Source organism: Lineus longissimus, chromosome 8 (assembly GCF_910592395.1).
Source record: "Lineus longissimus chromosome 8, tnLinLong1.2, whole genome shotgun sequence".
NCBI lineage: Eukaryota > Metazoa > Nemertea > Pilidiophora > Heteronemertea > Lineidae > Lineus > Lineus longissimus.
The window spans coordinates 11,125,169-11,140,414 of record NC_088315.1 but is presented as its reverse complement, the minus strand read 5'-3'; the positions used below and the strand labels follow the sequence as shown (position 1 = coordinate 11,140,414).

The following is a 15,246-nucleotide window of genomic DNA, read 5'->3' as shown; positions in this document are numbered from 1 at the left end:
TTTTGTTGGGCCTCCAAATTGTGCAATCTTTTGCATGTATTTCCATTGCACACTCTAATACAAGTTGGAAAGGTTGCTAATTTTCTCAGACCAGCGAAATGCAACTTACAACTATTGAAGCAGCGTGTGTTTGAGGTAAAAGAGTGGTTGAGGACTGGAAGTCTCCAGTTAGTAGCAGATGCATTAGGGGCGATCAACCGTGAGACTAAATGGCCACCAAGGTCCCCTGACCTCATCCCCCATTTTTTGAGGGGGGGGGGGGGGGACATCTTGAGAACCAAGTTAACAGGTCGCCTCCACAAGATATCAATGGCTTACGTGCCAGAATCGTCGCTGCAGTTGATACCTTAAGAGGACAGAGAGACATAATCAAGAATTCATTGAGAGCAATGAGAACTAGAGCTGAAGTTTGTGTTGAAAGGAATGAGGGGCATGTCGAATGACACTGGAGTTAGGTTGAGACAGGAATAAGGCCCAAGATTTTAAATCATTGAATAAAAATGTTGCTAAGGACACACTGGTCTTTCTTTTTTGTCGGAGTTCCGCTGTGGTAATGTGGTGCAAGACCAGTTCTGACATGGTTGATTGAACTGCTTAGTCTTCTGTGACAGTAAATTGGATTTCACGGTGTCATAAGAAACAGGACATCATTTGGTAATAAATGGTGATTGCGAATTACCAAAAATAAGCCATGTCCCGGAAATTAACAAATTAATCTCGGTTTTCTTTTTTTTGTTACACCCTGTACAGTAACTTTTTCCAGTACCTCTTTCAACAACATTTCTGTAATCGTATCGATTTTGCGCAATCACACATCAATTATCAGCTTATTGCCCAGGTAAATGACACTCTACTAATATGTCTGAAAGGATGATTATCAATCAGATCCGAGTGGGTCACAACGGGGATCATAAATATGACAAATGGAATAGTCATAACAGCATGATTGCCCCTCCCTCTGATTATGTGGTGGATGACTGGCCTGGCTCTGCTTGTCACCGTCCGTCTGAAGGTGTAAAAACTATTTCTTCGGACAGGCTGACGGACAGACGAACAGACAGTCACCGGACCAGAATCAATATGCTTCCCGATACCCAGATCGGGAACCATAACAGACTGTTACGCCTCCACATCTATTATCAGTCTGGGCCATCACGGAAAAAAATGCTAAACCACACAACCACATACACTTTTTGCAAGGATTGTGTACAAATAAAATTTTTCAAAAGCTCATTTAAAAGTAAGATAATGTTATGAGAAATGTGATAATATTTGAAATTTTATTTGTACCCTTCTTTTAAAGAAGTTTCCCTTTTTTAAAGTGGAACTATTTTTTTCTCCAGGTGCATATGTACACAAGGACCCAATGCATTATTTTCCTCACGGTTCACCGTGATGGCCCAGGCTGATTGTAGTAGTGTTATCTTCTAGTAATATTCTCATATGACAAAACGAGTACAGACATACGCTACACCTCATCCACACCATGATATCGTACACCACATATTCGGCAACCCTTACCTGTTGGGACTCACTCGAGTCTACTCTCTTCATGGTGAACATCTGTGACTAGTTGTCGCTGGTTATCCCCGAGAGTATAAACATCAACGCATCATTATCACTGCAATATAGAACCACTTTGCATACTTAGTTCAAGGCCTCCATTTCGATACCACTCGTTCTATGCTGGCCGTACATCAGACTTCCTGGACTTTCATCCAGTTTTACACCTCTGTAATGAAACAAAACAATAAGTTCGTCATGTTTTGTCTTCATTATGCGAACAGGCATACCAAAGTATTTAGAACAACATATCAACATCCCCCGCATCCTGAGGAAATCAGGAGTCCGCTTATTTCAATATTTGTGTCAGTGAGGGCCGGAGAAGCGAACATTTACTCATGACCAACCGAGCTCCTGATTACATTAATTGCATTATTTGTTGCTAGGAACGCTTATCGAGGACGCGGGTGCGTGTTGTTGTTCCTCGTTCTCCCGGTTCCTATATTCCCCGTTCTCTTTTTTCCCTAGGTCAAATGGTTTCCAACAAACAGGATATGCAGCTAGTGCTTGTTCGGTCTGTTCAGGGCTAAGAATGGCGGAAAGATACCCTGACCCTGACCCCGACTCTGACTGGGTCTCAGGACACCGCGTTTTCGCAGTATGCGGAAAGTACCATGTCCCACTGCATGTATCAGCAAGCTCAGTTGACACCAACGCACTCGCAGTTTTTGTCTTTTGTCACCGTGCAGCTGATTGGCATTTGTGGGAAAACATACATATAGTTGCATACATGTTCTACTATCTCATCAAATAGTTATCAGGGGAAATAAATAATAGAGAGGTTCGGCTGCGACGTTCTGAGATCCAGATCCGGATATGAATTCAGGTCGCGATAAATCTTTGAAATGTGACATGCGTTGTGATCCCCTCATAGACGGCCATTGTGGCCAAGCCGTGTGCCCTGCTATAGGTTTCACATGAACAGTTGTCATGACCAGAACACGTAACTGACATAAATAGGTATGGTTAATTTCACTAACCAATGATGTGACCTCATCATTCCCTGCGTCAATTTAGCTATCCTGATCCCATCTGCCCTGGTAAGAATTGTGTATCTCGGTAGTGCAACGTGACAAAGGCCTAGGCTCCACATCATTGGTATTCACCAGCTATGAACCAGCGTTAAAGTATTGTTGCTTGCAGTTGAAGTCCCGGAGAGGTGAAGACAATTGCGTTTTGTCTCTCGTCCTCAGGCTGGCCATTTGAATGAAATAGCGGCCTTCAGGTTAGATCCTCTCCGCGACCTGATACCTTTCCTGATCCCGATCCCGGAAACGGGATAGCCGAATCTCTCTACGGTCCCTTGATCCCTGCTGACAATCCCCTTACCCCTGACCCTAATCAGGACTATTTAGACCGGACCGGGCCTTCACATGATACTTACTTTAATCTGCACACCGGGCCCGCGCACTCAATGAAGATGACAAACATCACCTTCACTTTTAAAATTAAATAATCAATTATTTTTACTACTCTGGTATAGATAGTTGCTATTGCACCGACTGTGAAATCACATGTAGTTGTTTTAGCTATCAAAATAATCATGGATTCTTAACCATTTTAATGGTAGTTTTTACTACTTTTTTTAGTTGAAACAACTAATTAATGGTTGGTTTCTTACTTATTTCACAGTTGGTGTGCTACTGCACCAACTACCAAATTAGTTGTTTTTACTTGTAAATTTAAAGGGTGTATGCCAATGCCAAAGCAGGTATCCCTTCGAAAAGCATAATTTGGTATAGCTAGGGTAACATAGAGCCCGGGAACATAGGACCAGGAGAACATTGGAATAACCCCTAATTGCAAAAATAGGTCATTTGGTATGAGGCTCTGTGTTGATAACTGGCATCTTGCCTCAATATCTTTTTCGACGGTAACCTGCGCTGTTGCCCCGTTCTGGACTTCAAAGGAACATTGATAACATGAATTTTGGCCACGTGGAAGATGGACAGTGGGTTATGAGTTATGAATAAAGTCTAGCAAATGCTTTTACTTCAATTTTGTACAGAAAGGCCTAGTGTAAATGAACATGGAGTTTTAGATGAAAGCATATGCTCGTCTTTATTCATATCACCCGTTTTCACCTACATGTATATGGCTATATTCCAAGAGTTGCAATTATCCGACAGCAGGGACACTTACACTTCATTCCGTCATGCTGCCATATGAAACCTGGTGCTGAATAAATATTGCTTGTAAACACACGGACATGACTGGCGACAGGAATTCACGTGTAACACCAGCTGTAGCGTAGGCTGAGCAAAATAATCAACGAAATATCACGATATCTGAATGCATCCACCTGAAATACCCCTGTTCACTAACAACGCCTGGTGGTGTAAAAATCGGTCCTACTACGACACTAGTCCACCTTCGTCTGATTTGCACTTTGTAAACAACGTTTCATGATAAACACAGCTTGACACAGTTTATGCATTCATTGAGGTTCATGTAAAAGAACCTCCTTCAAACACCCGCCCTAGATCCTTTCAAAATATTTGGAGCATTCGAGGATGCCAACAGTGGCACTATGAGACTATCGTGACGTCATACGTCATCGTTCTGCTCTCATTGTTTTCTTGAAGGCTGCTTCATTGAATTGCATATCTCTTTGAAACTTCTGCTTTGATGACCATCACTGAATGATACAGCTTTAGATTTATATGCATAGCGTTATTCATCGAGTCGTGCCATCTGTGCGGTTCACTCCACCCAGAATACAATGCATTCGTATACAATTTGATATCTAATACGCGCATTTCGAGGTCACCCTGCTGAAAGCGCGGGAGAAAATACTTCCCACTTGATGTTATGATGGTTTTTAAAAAAAAATTCATTGCTGTTTTGATCAAATTGATGTTTGTGATTGGTCTTATTTCTGAAAGGAGACAATTCCAAAGTTTCTCAGCCACTGAAAATCTTCGGTCTCCACATCCTGGTTTTTGTGCGAGGGCCTGAAAAGCTCTGATTAGGACGACCTGGTTAGACACGCTGCGGTCTGATTCTGGTGAATAGAAGGCAAGCCAGATAGGGGTGCAAAATCACATAGGAGACTTCTAAATTCAACCCTGCACTTCAATGGGAGTCTGTGCAGGGTCCTAAGAAGTAGTGACACGCTGGTGATGATAGGTAAGCGTATACGAAGTATGGATTAATCTAAACTTGTTAATACCTAACAAAGCGTATTTCAATCAAGAGTTTTATTTTTTTTTTGGGGGGGGGGGGGGCGCGAACATGTTGGGGGGGGGGGGTAAACATTGCTAGATGATAACTTAAAGACATATAAGAAGGTTTATATTGATGTAGCTGTCTTGAATAAGTCGAAAAAGTAGTATTTTTGTAGACCTATCCCTAATTCAGGGTAAAAAATGAGCTTATTTCTCTGTTCTATAAAGTGTCTTAAATGCAATAAATGAAGGCAGACTGTCCGCTATGATTACATGTACCTGTGTCACTGTCATGACTGTACAGTTTAACCATAGCGGACAGTCATGGCAGTGCATGAAAGCAACCATAGCGGACAGTCTGTCGTCTTATATTGCATTTTAAGTCACTTTATAGAACACTTTAAGCCAAGTGCTTGTGATCAAATCTGCCTATTCTGGTGTACATGCTTCACAACACAGCACATGCAATAATCTTCACAACTTATGCAGATATGGTAGAAATCAGCGCAATATATACCCTGAATTAGGCATAGGACTACAAAAACACTGTTTTCTCTATTCATTCAGGACAGCTATACCGATACAAACCTAACATATGTGTTAAAGTTATCACCCAGAAATATGTATCTACCAAGAAATCCACGTCGAGTGCCATAGAACAGGAATAATTGGCCGTTGAATCGGCCTGAGTTTTCAAATTTGTTATTGTCGTCTGCTAGCGCTGTGGTAACCATTATGGTGGTCAGTGACTTGTCCGAATCCCCAAACTGAGGTTGGTCAAGTTACACGAGGTCGAGTATATGGGTCTCTTCCATTTGACAGTACATAGAAAGTATACACTATTGTTACAGAGGTGTACACTACCCTCAACAAGTCTGGAAACACCTAATCTTACAATTATTGTAGTTTCCTATAAAATAATATCAGTAGCTCTACTCTTGAATTTTGGTTCGGGGACCTAAAATATATCTCATTTACATGTCCATTTCAAGGAAAATTAGATTCTTATGTGACACGATAATATAATGGCTCCTCAAAAATAAATGTTGATTTGGGTGATTTTATAAAGTTCCATTTCCACCCATGCAAAAACAATGAATCTTTTAATGCTCCCAAGATGAAGATACTTTTGCAATTAGAATTTTAACTGCGAAATGCGGAAAGCGAAATAGCGAGATGCCGACTTCGGTGGGAATACCGTTCGCTGCAGAATGTACTGCAAATATGGAACCTTAAAAAGCGAACCTTAATGAGACCACGGCTTTAGTAGGGAGCTATCCTTTTTTGGATTCCCATTTCGCCAATTTTCCTGTTGACATTTCAGATTCGATACCTGCCGTGAAGTTACTATCCTCAATGTGGCTATTTTAAAACGACACCCGTACGGGACCCGTGGACTCGGGAGTCAGGAAGATAACCTGCATACACAGGCAGAAGTTTCCATACATGGATCGCTGATGGCTCAGGCAGATCCATCCACGGAGACACATGTTTAAGGATGGAACCAACAACACTTTACTTCAGACGTCGATGATTATCACGAACCACGTTTAACAGCTGGTCTCCTATCAGCTATCCACTGAAAGGCCATGGTAGATGCGATGATGGGGCTTCAATGTTAGATTCTATGCTGTGGGTTCCATCATCCTGCCACTATCGTCATTGCATGTTTTTTTCTCCGCTCTTTCATTGCTGTCCTCATTTCAGTTATAGATTTCACTCTGGGGTTTTCATTGCAGGTGCAGTATGGGACGTAATATAATCATTTTCACATCTCACACTTTGACCTTGTCTTCCATATTTCATAACCACCCAAGTCATACTTTCGAATGGCACTGTTTCACAGCAGAGTTTAAAAAGGATACCTGCCTAGTATTTGCAGTTCATTTGTTTAAACATGTTAAAATTGTGAATTGTACAAAAACAACCACACTTGTCACCAGCAGTTTCCATTTCTCCCATTTTCGATAATATTTCTGCGAAATAGCTAGTAGCATATAACACATATTCACCGCAGGCTAAAATGCGTCACCTTTTGTGCACTCAAGAAATCCGATAAACGACGTTACGGAAGACGCTAAAGTAATCAAATTTGCTATATCGGCCATAAATGTTATCTTAAAAAATGTGTCATTCAAGAACCTGCAGAAAAGAAGCATATTGGCAACAGCGGACGAAAATGTTTAAAGGAGTGCCACGCTATTATGCGTTGCCTTAACTCGGCGGTACTCGAGAAAGTCAGGAAAGCCTGTGTAATGTATACGATCTCGATGGCCTAATGGTTAAGGCGTCCGCCTCGTGAACGGAAAGTCGAATGTTTGAGGCCCGCTGGTAACCTCTTTCCGATGCGGCCGGTTGGTTAGTCGCCAGCTAGTTAGATGCGGGTGTTTCAAAAAAAGGAGACCGAGATTAATTTGTTGATTTTTTGGACATGGCAAAATATTTTGGAAATTGGCAACCACCATTTATTACCTAATGATGTCTTCTTTCATATAACACTAAGAAATCCAATTTACTGTCACAGATGACTGAATACGAATCAGTTCAATCAACCATGTCATAACTGGTCTTGCACAAGATAGATGTTTTGGTAATGTTGGGCCTCCAAATTCTGCAGTTCTCTGCATGTTTTTTTCATTGCACACTCCTTAAAAGTTGGAAAGGTTGCTCATTTTCTCAGACCAGCAAAATGCAGAATCAGTGGCCACCAAGTTCCCCTGACCTAACCCCCTGTGGGTTTTTATGGGGACATCTTAAGAACCAAGTTTACAAGTTGCCTCCACAAGATACCAATGACCTATGTGCCAGAATTGTCGCTGCAGTTGGGACCTTAGGAGGACAGAGAGACGTGATCAGAAATGCATTGAGAGCAATGAGAACAAGAGCTGAAGTTTGTGTTGAAAAGAATGAGGGGCATGTCGAAGGACACTGGGGTTAGGCTGAGACAGGAATAAGCACCAAGATGTTAAATCATTGAATAAAAGTTTTGCTGAGGACACACTGGTCTTTCTTCTTTGTCGGAGTTACTCTGCGGTAAATGTGGTGCAAGACCAGTTCTGACATGGTTGATTGAACTGCTTTGCGCTCAGTCATCTGTGACAGTAAATTGGATATCTTGGAGTTTCCAAAATATTTAGCAATGTCCAAGAAATTAACAAATTAGTCTTGGTTTCCATTTTTTGAAAGGGTGACACTATAATAATAAACAAACTTTTAATCGTATGCGTCATTAGCCGCATCACTCCCGTAGCCTGGTCGCCGAATTAATTCCCAAAATCCGTTGGGGGTATAGTTTGCACAACCTATGATAAAATGAGAAGTTTAAGGAAAACTTCTTCAGTTTATAAGATTGGTATGACTCGTGAAAAGGTAACACTGACTAACGAAATTTTGACCCTAGGTGGTTTATTTTCTGCAGTGTTGCACAGAAATATCTAACAATCACGGCAACGATTTGATCTTCGCCGAACTCATTCTCATCGCATATATGTCATCACGATTGTAATATACATTCACCTACATGTAGAAAGACAACACTCATGCCACGAGATGATGACCAATTTGTTTGTAAAGAGGCACGGCAGTTCGACGCTGCTAGACTACAAATTAATAATACTACTTCACAAAATCTGAGCGCGAAATAATCGAGGTATCAGGTCCACCCGTCACGTGACTGATATCAGGATAAACCTGAGGCACGTTGGCCATAATTACTCAATTTTCAATGTTGTCCGTACACTTGCGCGTCTCCCTGCATATGCATTAACCCTTACTTTTAATAAAGGTATGTCATGCACTTCTATTTGGTCGTGACAACTAGCTAGTATCTATATATTTATCATAACTTCTATCAAAATGAAAATACATTTCATAAGAAAGAGTAAAAATACGAAGTTTACTTTCAATAATTAACCATCATACCTGGGATTTAGGGATGCTAGAACTAATACTCCATAGGACAGCTTTAGGAGAGTTTCTTTAGTGAATGTTCACGATCAGCAACAGTTATCCGTCAGACACAGGGGGATTTCTCTTTTTTTGCCCATAGCTTTTCTTCGAAGACTCAAACCTAAGTACGTCAGCCCTGACTCCTTGAAGTTCCTTTCGTAATCCACGTGTGCACAATAGAGGAACCATCCGTCATGGAAAACAAGAAATTTAGTGGGAGCACTATTGTCCCGCTCCCCAAGTCATGTAATGCAACTTAAAAAAAAGGTTTCTGAAACCACATCCCCTGCTCTCTTCCACACACACGCGCGTAGGCAAATCTACTAGACAGAAGTATGATGCCAGCAAGAATTTATGAATACTTTTTGAATTCTTGATACCAGGAATCATTTTGTGGATATTTTCAAACTTGTTCCCGTATTGTGTTGCACTTAGCGCAGTAGAACGTCGTCACAGCAGTGCAAAGTCAAGGCATAATCCGGCAATTCGCCCAGTGCGAGGATATCATTATTCACGTCAGTCCCTTAATACTACTAAAGGAAAATACCCCTACTTGCTGCTTTGCCATACTGGCCATCGACCAATAATCTCCGAAATGTTACGCGATGCTGTGTCACTCATGAAGGATTCATAATTGTTTTCGCCGACTTGGGACGAATGTCTCCATATGCATATTCCTACATCGAGCTTAGTATCGTTATTCTTATTGCTTTTTTGTTGACTAAGTTGAAGTTGATTACCAGAGTGTACAGGCCCTAAGTGGTCAACCGTGAATCGCATCGGGCCGAATTTCAACAGCGAAATGCGCTGCGTCTCCTGATCTGCTATAAAACAACATATGAATAGAAAGTCACTTTGACCTCTGTAACAATGAACATTACATCAAAGCACTACAAAGTGTCCTGAGCGGATACAATCACCACAAACAATTACAATGTTTGCGTTTTTTTAGCAAAACCCCCTAGTGGTCGTACAATAAATCGGATCGGGTCGATCTATTCGCGAACAGCACCTGATATATTAACCGCTTATGAAAAGAAAATCACAAAGCAGGCTCCAGTTAGAGCGTTTGCGTCCTTAGTCAATCGACGAATCCTGACCTTTTGAACTGTTACCTCGGTGACCTTGAAAATTAGTCAAACCAAAAACTCGCGTGGTATGCCTTATGATGCCTCCCAATGCCGCAAATGAACTTACAATATATATTTCGTCAAATTTCGTTGTGTCGAATAAGAGCAACTGCAATTTCGTTTTCAGCTCTGCCATCTAGTGGTGAAACTGTGAATTGCATTGGACTGATGGCCACGGTGGCCCGTTAGCAATGTTTCGCCAGCTTCGTAATTTTGCCGCTACGCGGCGCGTCGGGTCCTTGCGGTTGAAAAAAGTTGTCCACATACATTATCACCTTCGGTACCGGGGGTGTTTGGAAGGATACTTTTTGCACCTAAATTATTGCTTCATTAGCAAGAAAACTGTACATGTATAGCCAAGCCAGAAGTCCATCAAATTAGCCGGGGATGCATTCAAAATACGGCCAACTAATCCACTTCTTGCGCGCATGTGGTCACAGCACTTGGCAATTGAAAGTGGCCCGACTTGGCGGTAGAATGATGAGAGAATGTTGATGGGAAATGACAACGTTAAAGGCAGCTATTGAAACGAAAGGTCACTTTTTGAATGCGGAATTTGGGATGGCGCATCTGGCATCCTACCTTGCATTTCACATTAAGATTTTTGCCAATTTCCCTATATAGCTTGTGTTTGGTCTTAAATCTAATAATTTGTCTGTTAAGACCTAATTGGCCAGGCAAATTCTTAATTGGGTCCAGTTCTATGATGAATGTTAATTGATTAATTGCAATTTAATGAGTTTAATGCGAAACAACATAGAATGAGTTTAATCATATTCAGATTTATGTCCAGGGGTTGCTGATAGAACTCCTCCTTACAGTTCAACTTTAAATCACATGGTTTCTTGTGCAATACATGGTTTCTTGTGCAATATTTCTATTCTCTTAGTTTACAATGTCTTCACATGGGCAAGAAAAGAAAAAGGCATAGGCCGAATCTGAACCAGTTGAAGAACATAAGATTCTAAAAAATTTCTAAAAAAATTGTGTGCTTTTTTACCTATTTATGCCATTTTGTGTACCTTTATTTCCAGTACCTTTTTTCCCGTACCTTTATTTCCGGTACTTTTATTTCCTGTTCCTAATATTTTCGTACCTTTTTTTCCTGTACCTTTATTACATAGTAAGTAAACTTCTTTTTTTCTCCAAATAATGGGATGGGTAAATAAATTTGAAAGTTTCAAGTAGTTTGACGATATTTGGAGCCCAATTCATGTCCCATATCACAAAAGCAAATAAAATCATCCAGTTTAAAAATCTTTTTTACCGTTTGGACATGTTACTGGTAGAACGTTTGAGTATCTTCCTCATCCCGACTAATAGATAAAAGGTAGAGATGCCAAGTTTATACCTTCATCATATATCTGGGTATGAGCACCATACATGCAGGCATTGGCATTTTGCAATCCTCGTGCAGTTTTGAAACTATTGTGACGATATTTGGAATTGGGTACTAAATCTATAATTATTATTTCTGTGTTCTTCTCTGGCTCTCGGTAAACCCAGACACCGAGGATCGTTAACCGGTGTGAGTTTAACACCTTTCTTCTCAATTGATCCTTTCCATTGTTTTATAATCTCTATCTGTTAAGCTGTTTGACTCCTTCTATGAACTTCTTGATTAGCAGCTGGTTACTAGGCCCCTGCCCTAGGCCCTGTTCGGTAATCTTGTATTGATACAGCTGTGTGCTGATTGGTTGTTTCCTTAATTATCGAGTGCTTGTTGGTTCAGAGCCTGATATTTGGGCTGGGCTATTTACCCATTAGGGGTGAGAGTAATCAGGTATAAAGATTGATGTTAAGATGTCTTAGTCAGTCCCTGGTAGCCCCAGTAACCCACAAAGTCCTGGCAGATCCAGAAATCAACTCGTGAAAGGTCTATATCGACAGATGTTTTGATGCTCATTAACCCATTCTTTCTACAAAATGTATCCCCACGGTAGGGCCCTACTAATTATATTTTGTAAAGGGAGAAAGCCTTTAAAGTTGATATTATGTGATATCATTCGGTTGTGGTATTTATTTGTACCTATTTTAACCTTTTCACCCCTAGTTTCCTGTACATACTCTTCTGGTGAATGCATCGGGAGAGTCCATTCAGGAGATTTGGGGTGTGGGGTAAATTTTTGTGTGCCATGAATATTTTAGGTTTTTTTATTTCTCTCCTTTTATTATTTGTAGCACTAACTCCTTATGTCTTGTGACCAAGGTACATTTCCCTAGACAGATCCTTGCCAATCACATTTCTTCTTTTCTCTTGAATCTGTTCGCACTTGCACACGTTTATTGTAAATCTTCATCCGATGTAACCATGTTTATAAGGACTACAATAAACTCATCTTATCTTATCTGTTATCCACGCTCTGTAGTTTAACAAGATATTCTCTTGAAAAGCGCCAGAGTCTTTTGCCTTGTGATGTTTGGGAGTTGTTTGTAAATGAGAAGTTTGAGGGACGTGAGTAATAAATGATGTGAATAGATATTCTAGTTGGCATGGTTTAGTCTTTGGGTTCGAGTTCAGAATTGCGACGTTTACGGTGACTAACTATTTTACCGCTAACTAACTTTTTACCGGTACACTATATAGAGATGTTACGGATGGGACATTGCTTGGCTAGCCCAAATTTGGTGTTATTCCTTTGCAGCTATAAATGTTGTGTGCACTCTACCTATCCATTGTTGTTTTTTTCAATTCAAAACTACACTATTACTCTGTCAATACCTATTATATTCACAAGAAAATGTGTAACAGTCGTTGATGTTGGTTCATGCAATATAAACGCGGGTGTTACGTTTACTTGTAATGCTCTCCTCAGAATCAGCTACAAATCTACTGAAACTTATGATATTTTCCTTCTTTAAATCACAAAAATGCTTTGTTGTATAACTAAGCCATTAGGTGCTTAAAATCAAGCGGATTCGCATTGCGTTTGCGGTTCTCTACTTAATCAACCTGACCTTCTCCATCAGACGCATTTTCGGCAACGTTTTTGCTCAGGGGTAAGAGGTACATGTATAAGACTCTGACATGTCTGATGAAATCAAAGAAAGAATAGCTGTATGTGGCATCTATATCATAATACTATAAGGCGGCTCGCTAAAGTGCCATTTGGGGGTCGTGTTTCGTCTCGAAATTTTGCACGTTTGCAGGTGATATGTTATCCTGATGCAACGTCATGTTTATTTTCGGAAATTTACTTCAGCGGAGCAGTAATGAGGGATTTTTAATCGGACACGGTCAATTCTCCTTATCACTCACGGAAGCCAAGCCATTGCTGTTCAGTTATGCAGGGGATTAATGAATCACCTGCACTCCCTGTGGGATGACTAACACTACCTGTTGAACGGCTGGCTGTAGGGGGATGATTGGAACAGCCTGTACACGTGTTGACCTGCTGAACCAAGGTTAATGTTATTTTCAATCCACGATTGTAGGTCACCTGATCTTCGAGATTTCGCGGGAAAGAAATTGTAAACAAACGCATGTGTGCAGTTCAAATGTAAACAAAAATGTATTTTGATACTTTTGGTTGCTGGACTTGGGTTTTCCCCGCAGTAAGTAGCTGGGGTCAAATTGATGGTCTATCGTATATTGGTACTGTATTAGCCAGAGCTAGCCCTTGATTATGAAGGGATTTTCAAATTAAGGTTACAATGGTATGTTTATGTGCTCACCACAGCTTTCAAAACTTGATGTATCTGAAGAGGCACTCTGAACTTGGCATGGCCTTATCAAGGAGCTGCTCACGGTGCTGAACTTCTAGCTTGCCTGTCGACTAAGTGCCTTGCCCGAGATCGTGCTACATGTAGGAGGAGCACGCATTTTAAAGTTTTAGTAGTGATAGTGCAATTGGTCCGAGCCATTTGGAGGCCGACATGTGAAGGCCTATCTGGGTTCTCCTTCATCTCCGTATAAAAAGGGGCATATTGCTGACTAAGGAACGAGGTATATTCACATTGCCTCATCATCTCATTCGGACCAATTGATTTACTTTCATATGCACGCATACAGCACGCCACAGGGTCCGAGTCTGTGGACAAATGGTTGGTTTAATTTGTCTCTTCGATATTGCTCCTTTGATATTGCATTATATTTTCATTGCAATTCAATCTATTCAAGGTATAGCCAATTTGAACCTGCCTGCGCCACGGGTACAATGCTAGTATACCATATATTCAATGAAGCCATTTTGGTTAAAATTGCAGACTTTTCTCAAATTCTACAAGTTTGAGAAAGTTTTCAAGTTTAATGAAAAGTTTTGGGCACGACTCTCGGGTTCTCCTCTAATCTGTGCCATTAATCAACCAGTACTCACGGACGAGATAGCCAGGTTGATCAACGCTGGCGTCCCTCCCCGGGTCCCTCTTGTCACCTTCTATCGGTGTATCAGTACTGCAGAAATGACCAAAGAAGCGCTATAAAACTTCCTTGAAATGACGACAAAGTTGGGGTCCATCTACACTAGATTTATCTATACATGTACTAATTTCAAATATTCAACAAAGGTTGTAGGCCTTTAAGCGGGTGCATTGAATAAAGAAGAAAAACCCCAGCCAGGGTCAGTATACATGTAGTGACCAAATGTACGTGTGATTTAAGAGAAGTGAAAAGCCAGCAAGCTCTTTATTTCAGTCGAGGTTTTGGCATGTTTGGCATAACACCAACCAGCTTAACGTGTCACCCAGCGCAGATTCACACATTGCGGGTCATCATTGAGTTGCTGAAGAGCAAGCTTATTGGAACTGGCGAAAGCTGAGAATAATCGTGCGACCTACCAGTTTTTCATCTGAAGATGTTATGCTAGAGGATGTCAACGGTAGGGGTTCACCAAGGGCCTCCTTTCGGCAACATCTTGATATACGTCGTAGACTGTATCTGGACTTACATTATGATCAGATCAGTCTTTTTACTCCTTTGTTTGTAATTGGTAATATTCACTACCAATACTGTAAAACCATGATTTAAAACTGCGTATTCGTAAACAGAATTCAGGTCAGGAGTCGGAGAGACCCTGCGCATGGACCGCTCAATGGACACTATCGGGTCTGCTCGCTGTCATAGAATTTGTCAACTATGGGCCATTCTATGAACGGGGTGGTTGGCAATGCTATTCTGGTCTTTGAATGGGGTATTGTCATTTGTCGTTTCTCCCGCATGGAATAATGGCAGTAGCACCGTATGATATGAACCAGTCAATGGTGTCCCAGGTACGGATGGGGATGATCGGGCGCGAGTTTTTTTTTCTCAGTCCAAATTACCATAAAGGAGATTACATGCATGTCTTCATAAAATATTGCGCCTTGCTTATCGAGTCATTTCGAATGATGCACATACCATATAGATGGACGTACTTAAAAAAAGATTGTAATGCAATTTAGACCAAGATTCAAACACTTTCGATCGTCCTGAAGTATTGCCCTATTGAGAAATGCATTCT

General features: G+C 40.9%; 1 protein-coding gene across 3 annotated transcripts in view; it reads right to left on the bottom strand.

Moving 5' to 3' along the window:
• The window catches only part of LOC135492247 (uncharacterized), a 42,155-nt gene extending 27,383 nt beyond the window's left edge, over positions 1 to 14,772 (bottom strand). The window contains exons 1-2 of one of the 3 annotated variants that reach the window (XM_064778582.1): positions 14,585 to 14,772; positions 1,522 to 1,732 (exon numbers count right to left, since the gene is read on the bottom strand). In XM_064778582.1, coding sequence (XP_064634652.1) covers positions 1,522 to 1,563 — 42 coding nt within the window. In that variant the 5' untranslated portion in view covers positions 1,564 to 1,732; positions 14,585 to 14,772. Of the gene's footprint in view, positions 1 to 1,521; positions 1,733 to 3,651; positions 3,970 to 14,584 lie in introns of those variants that run through there. The other 2 variants (XM_064778583.1, XM_064778581.1) reach the window with 2 other exon arrangements.
• Positions 14,773 to 15,246: the final 474 nt, after the last annotated feature.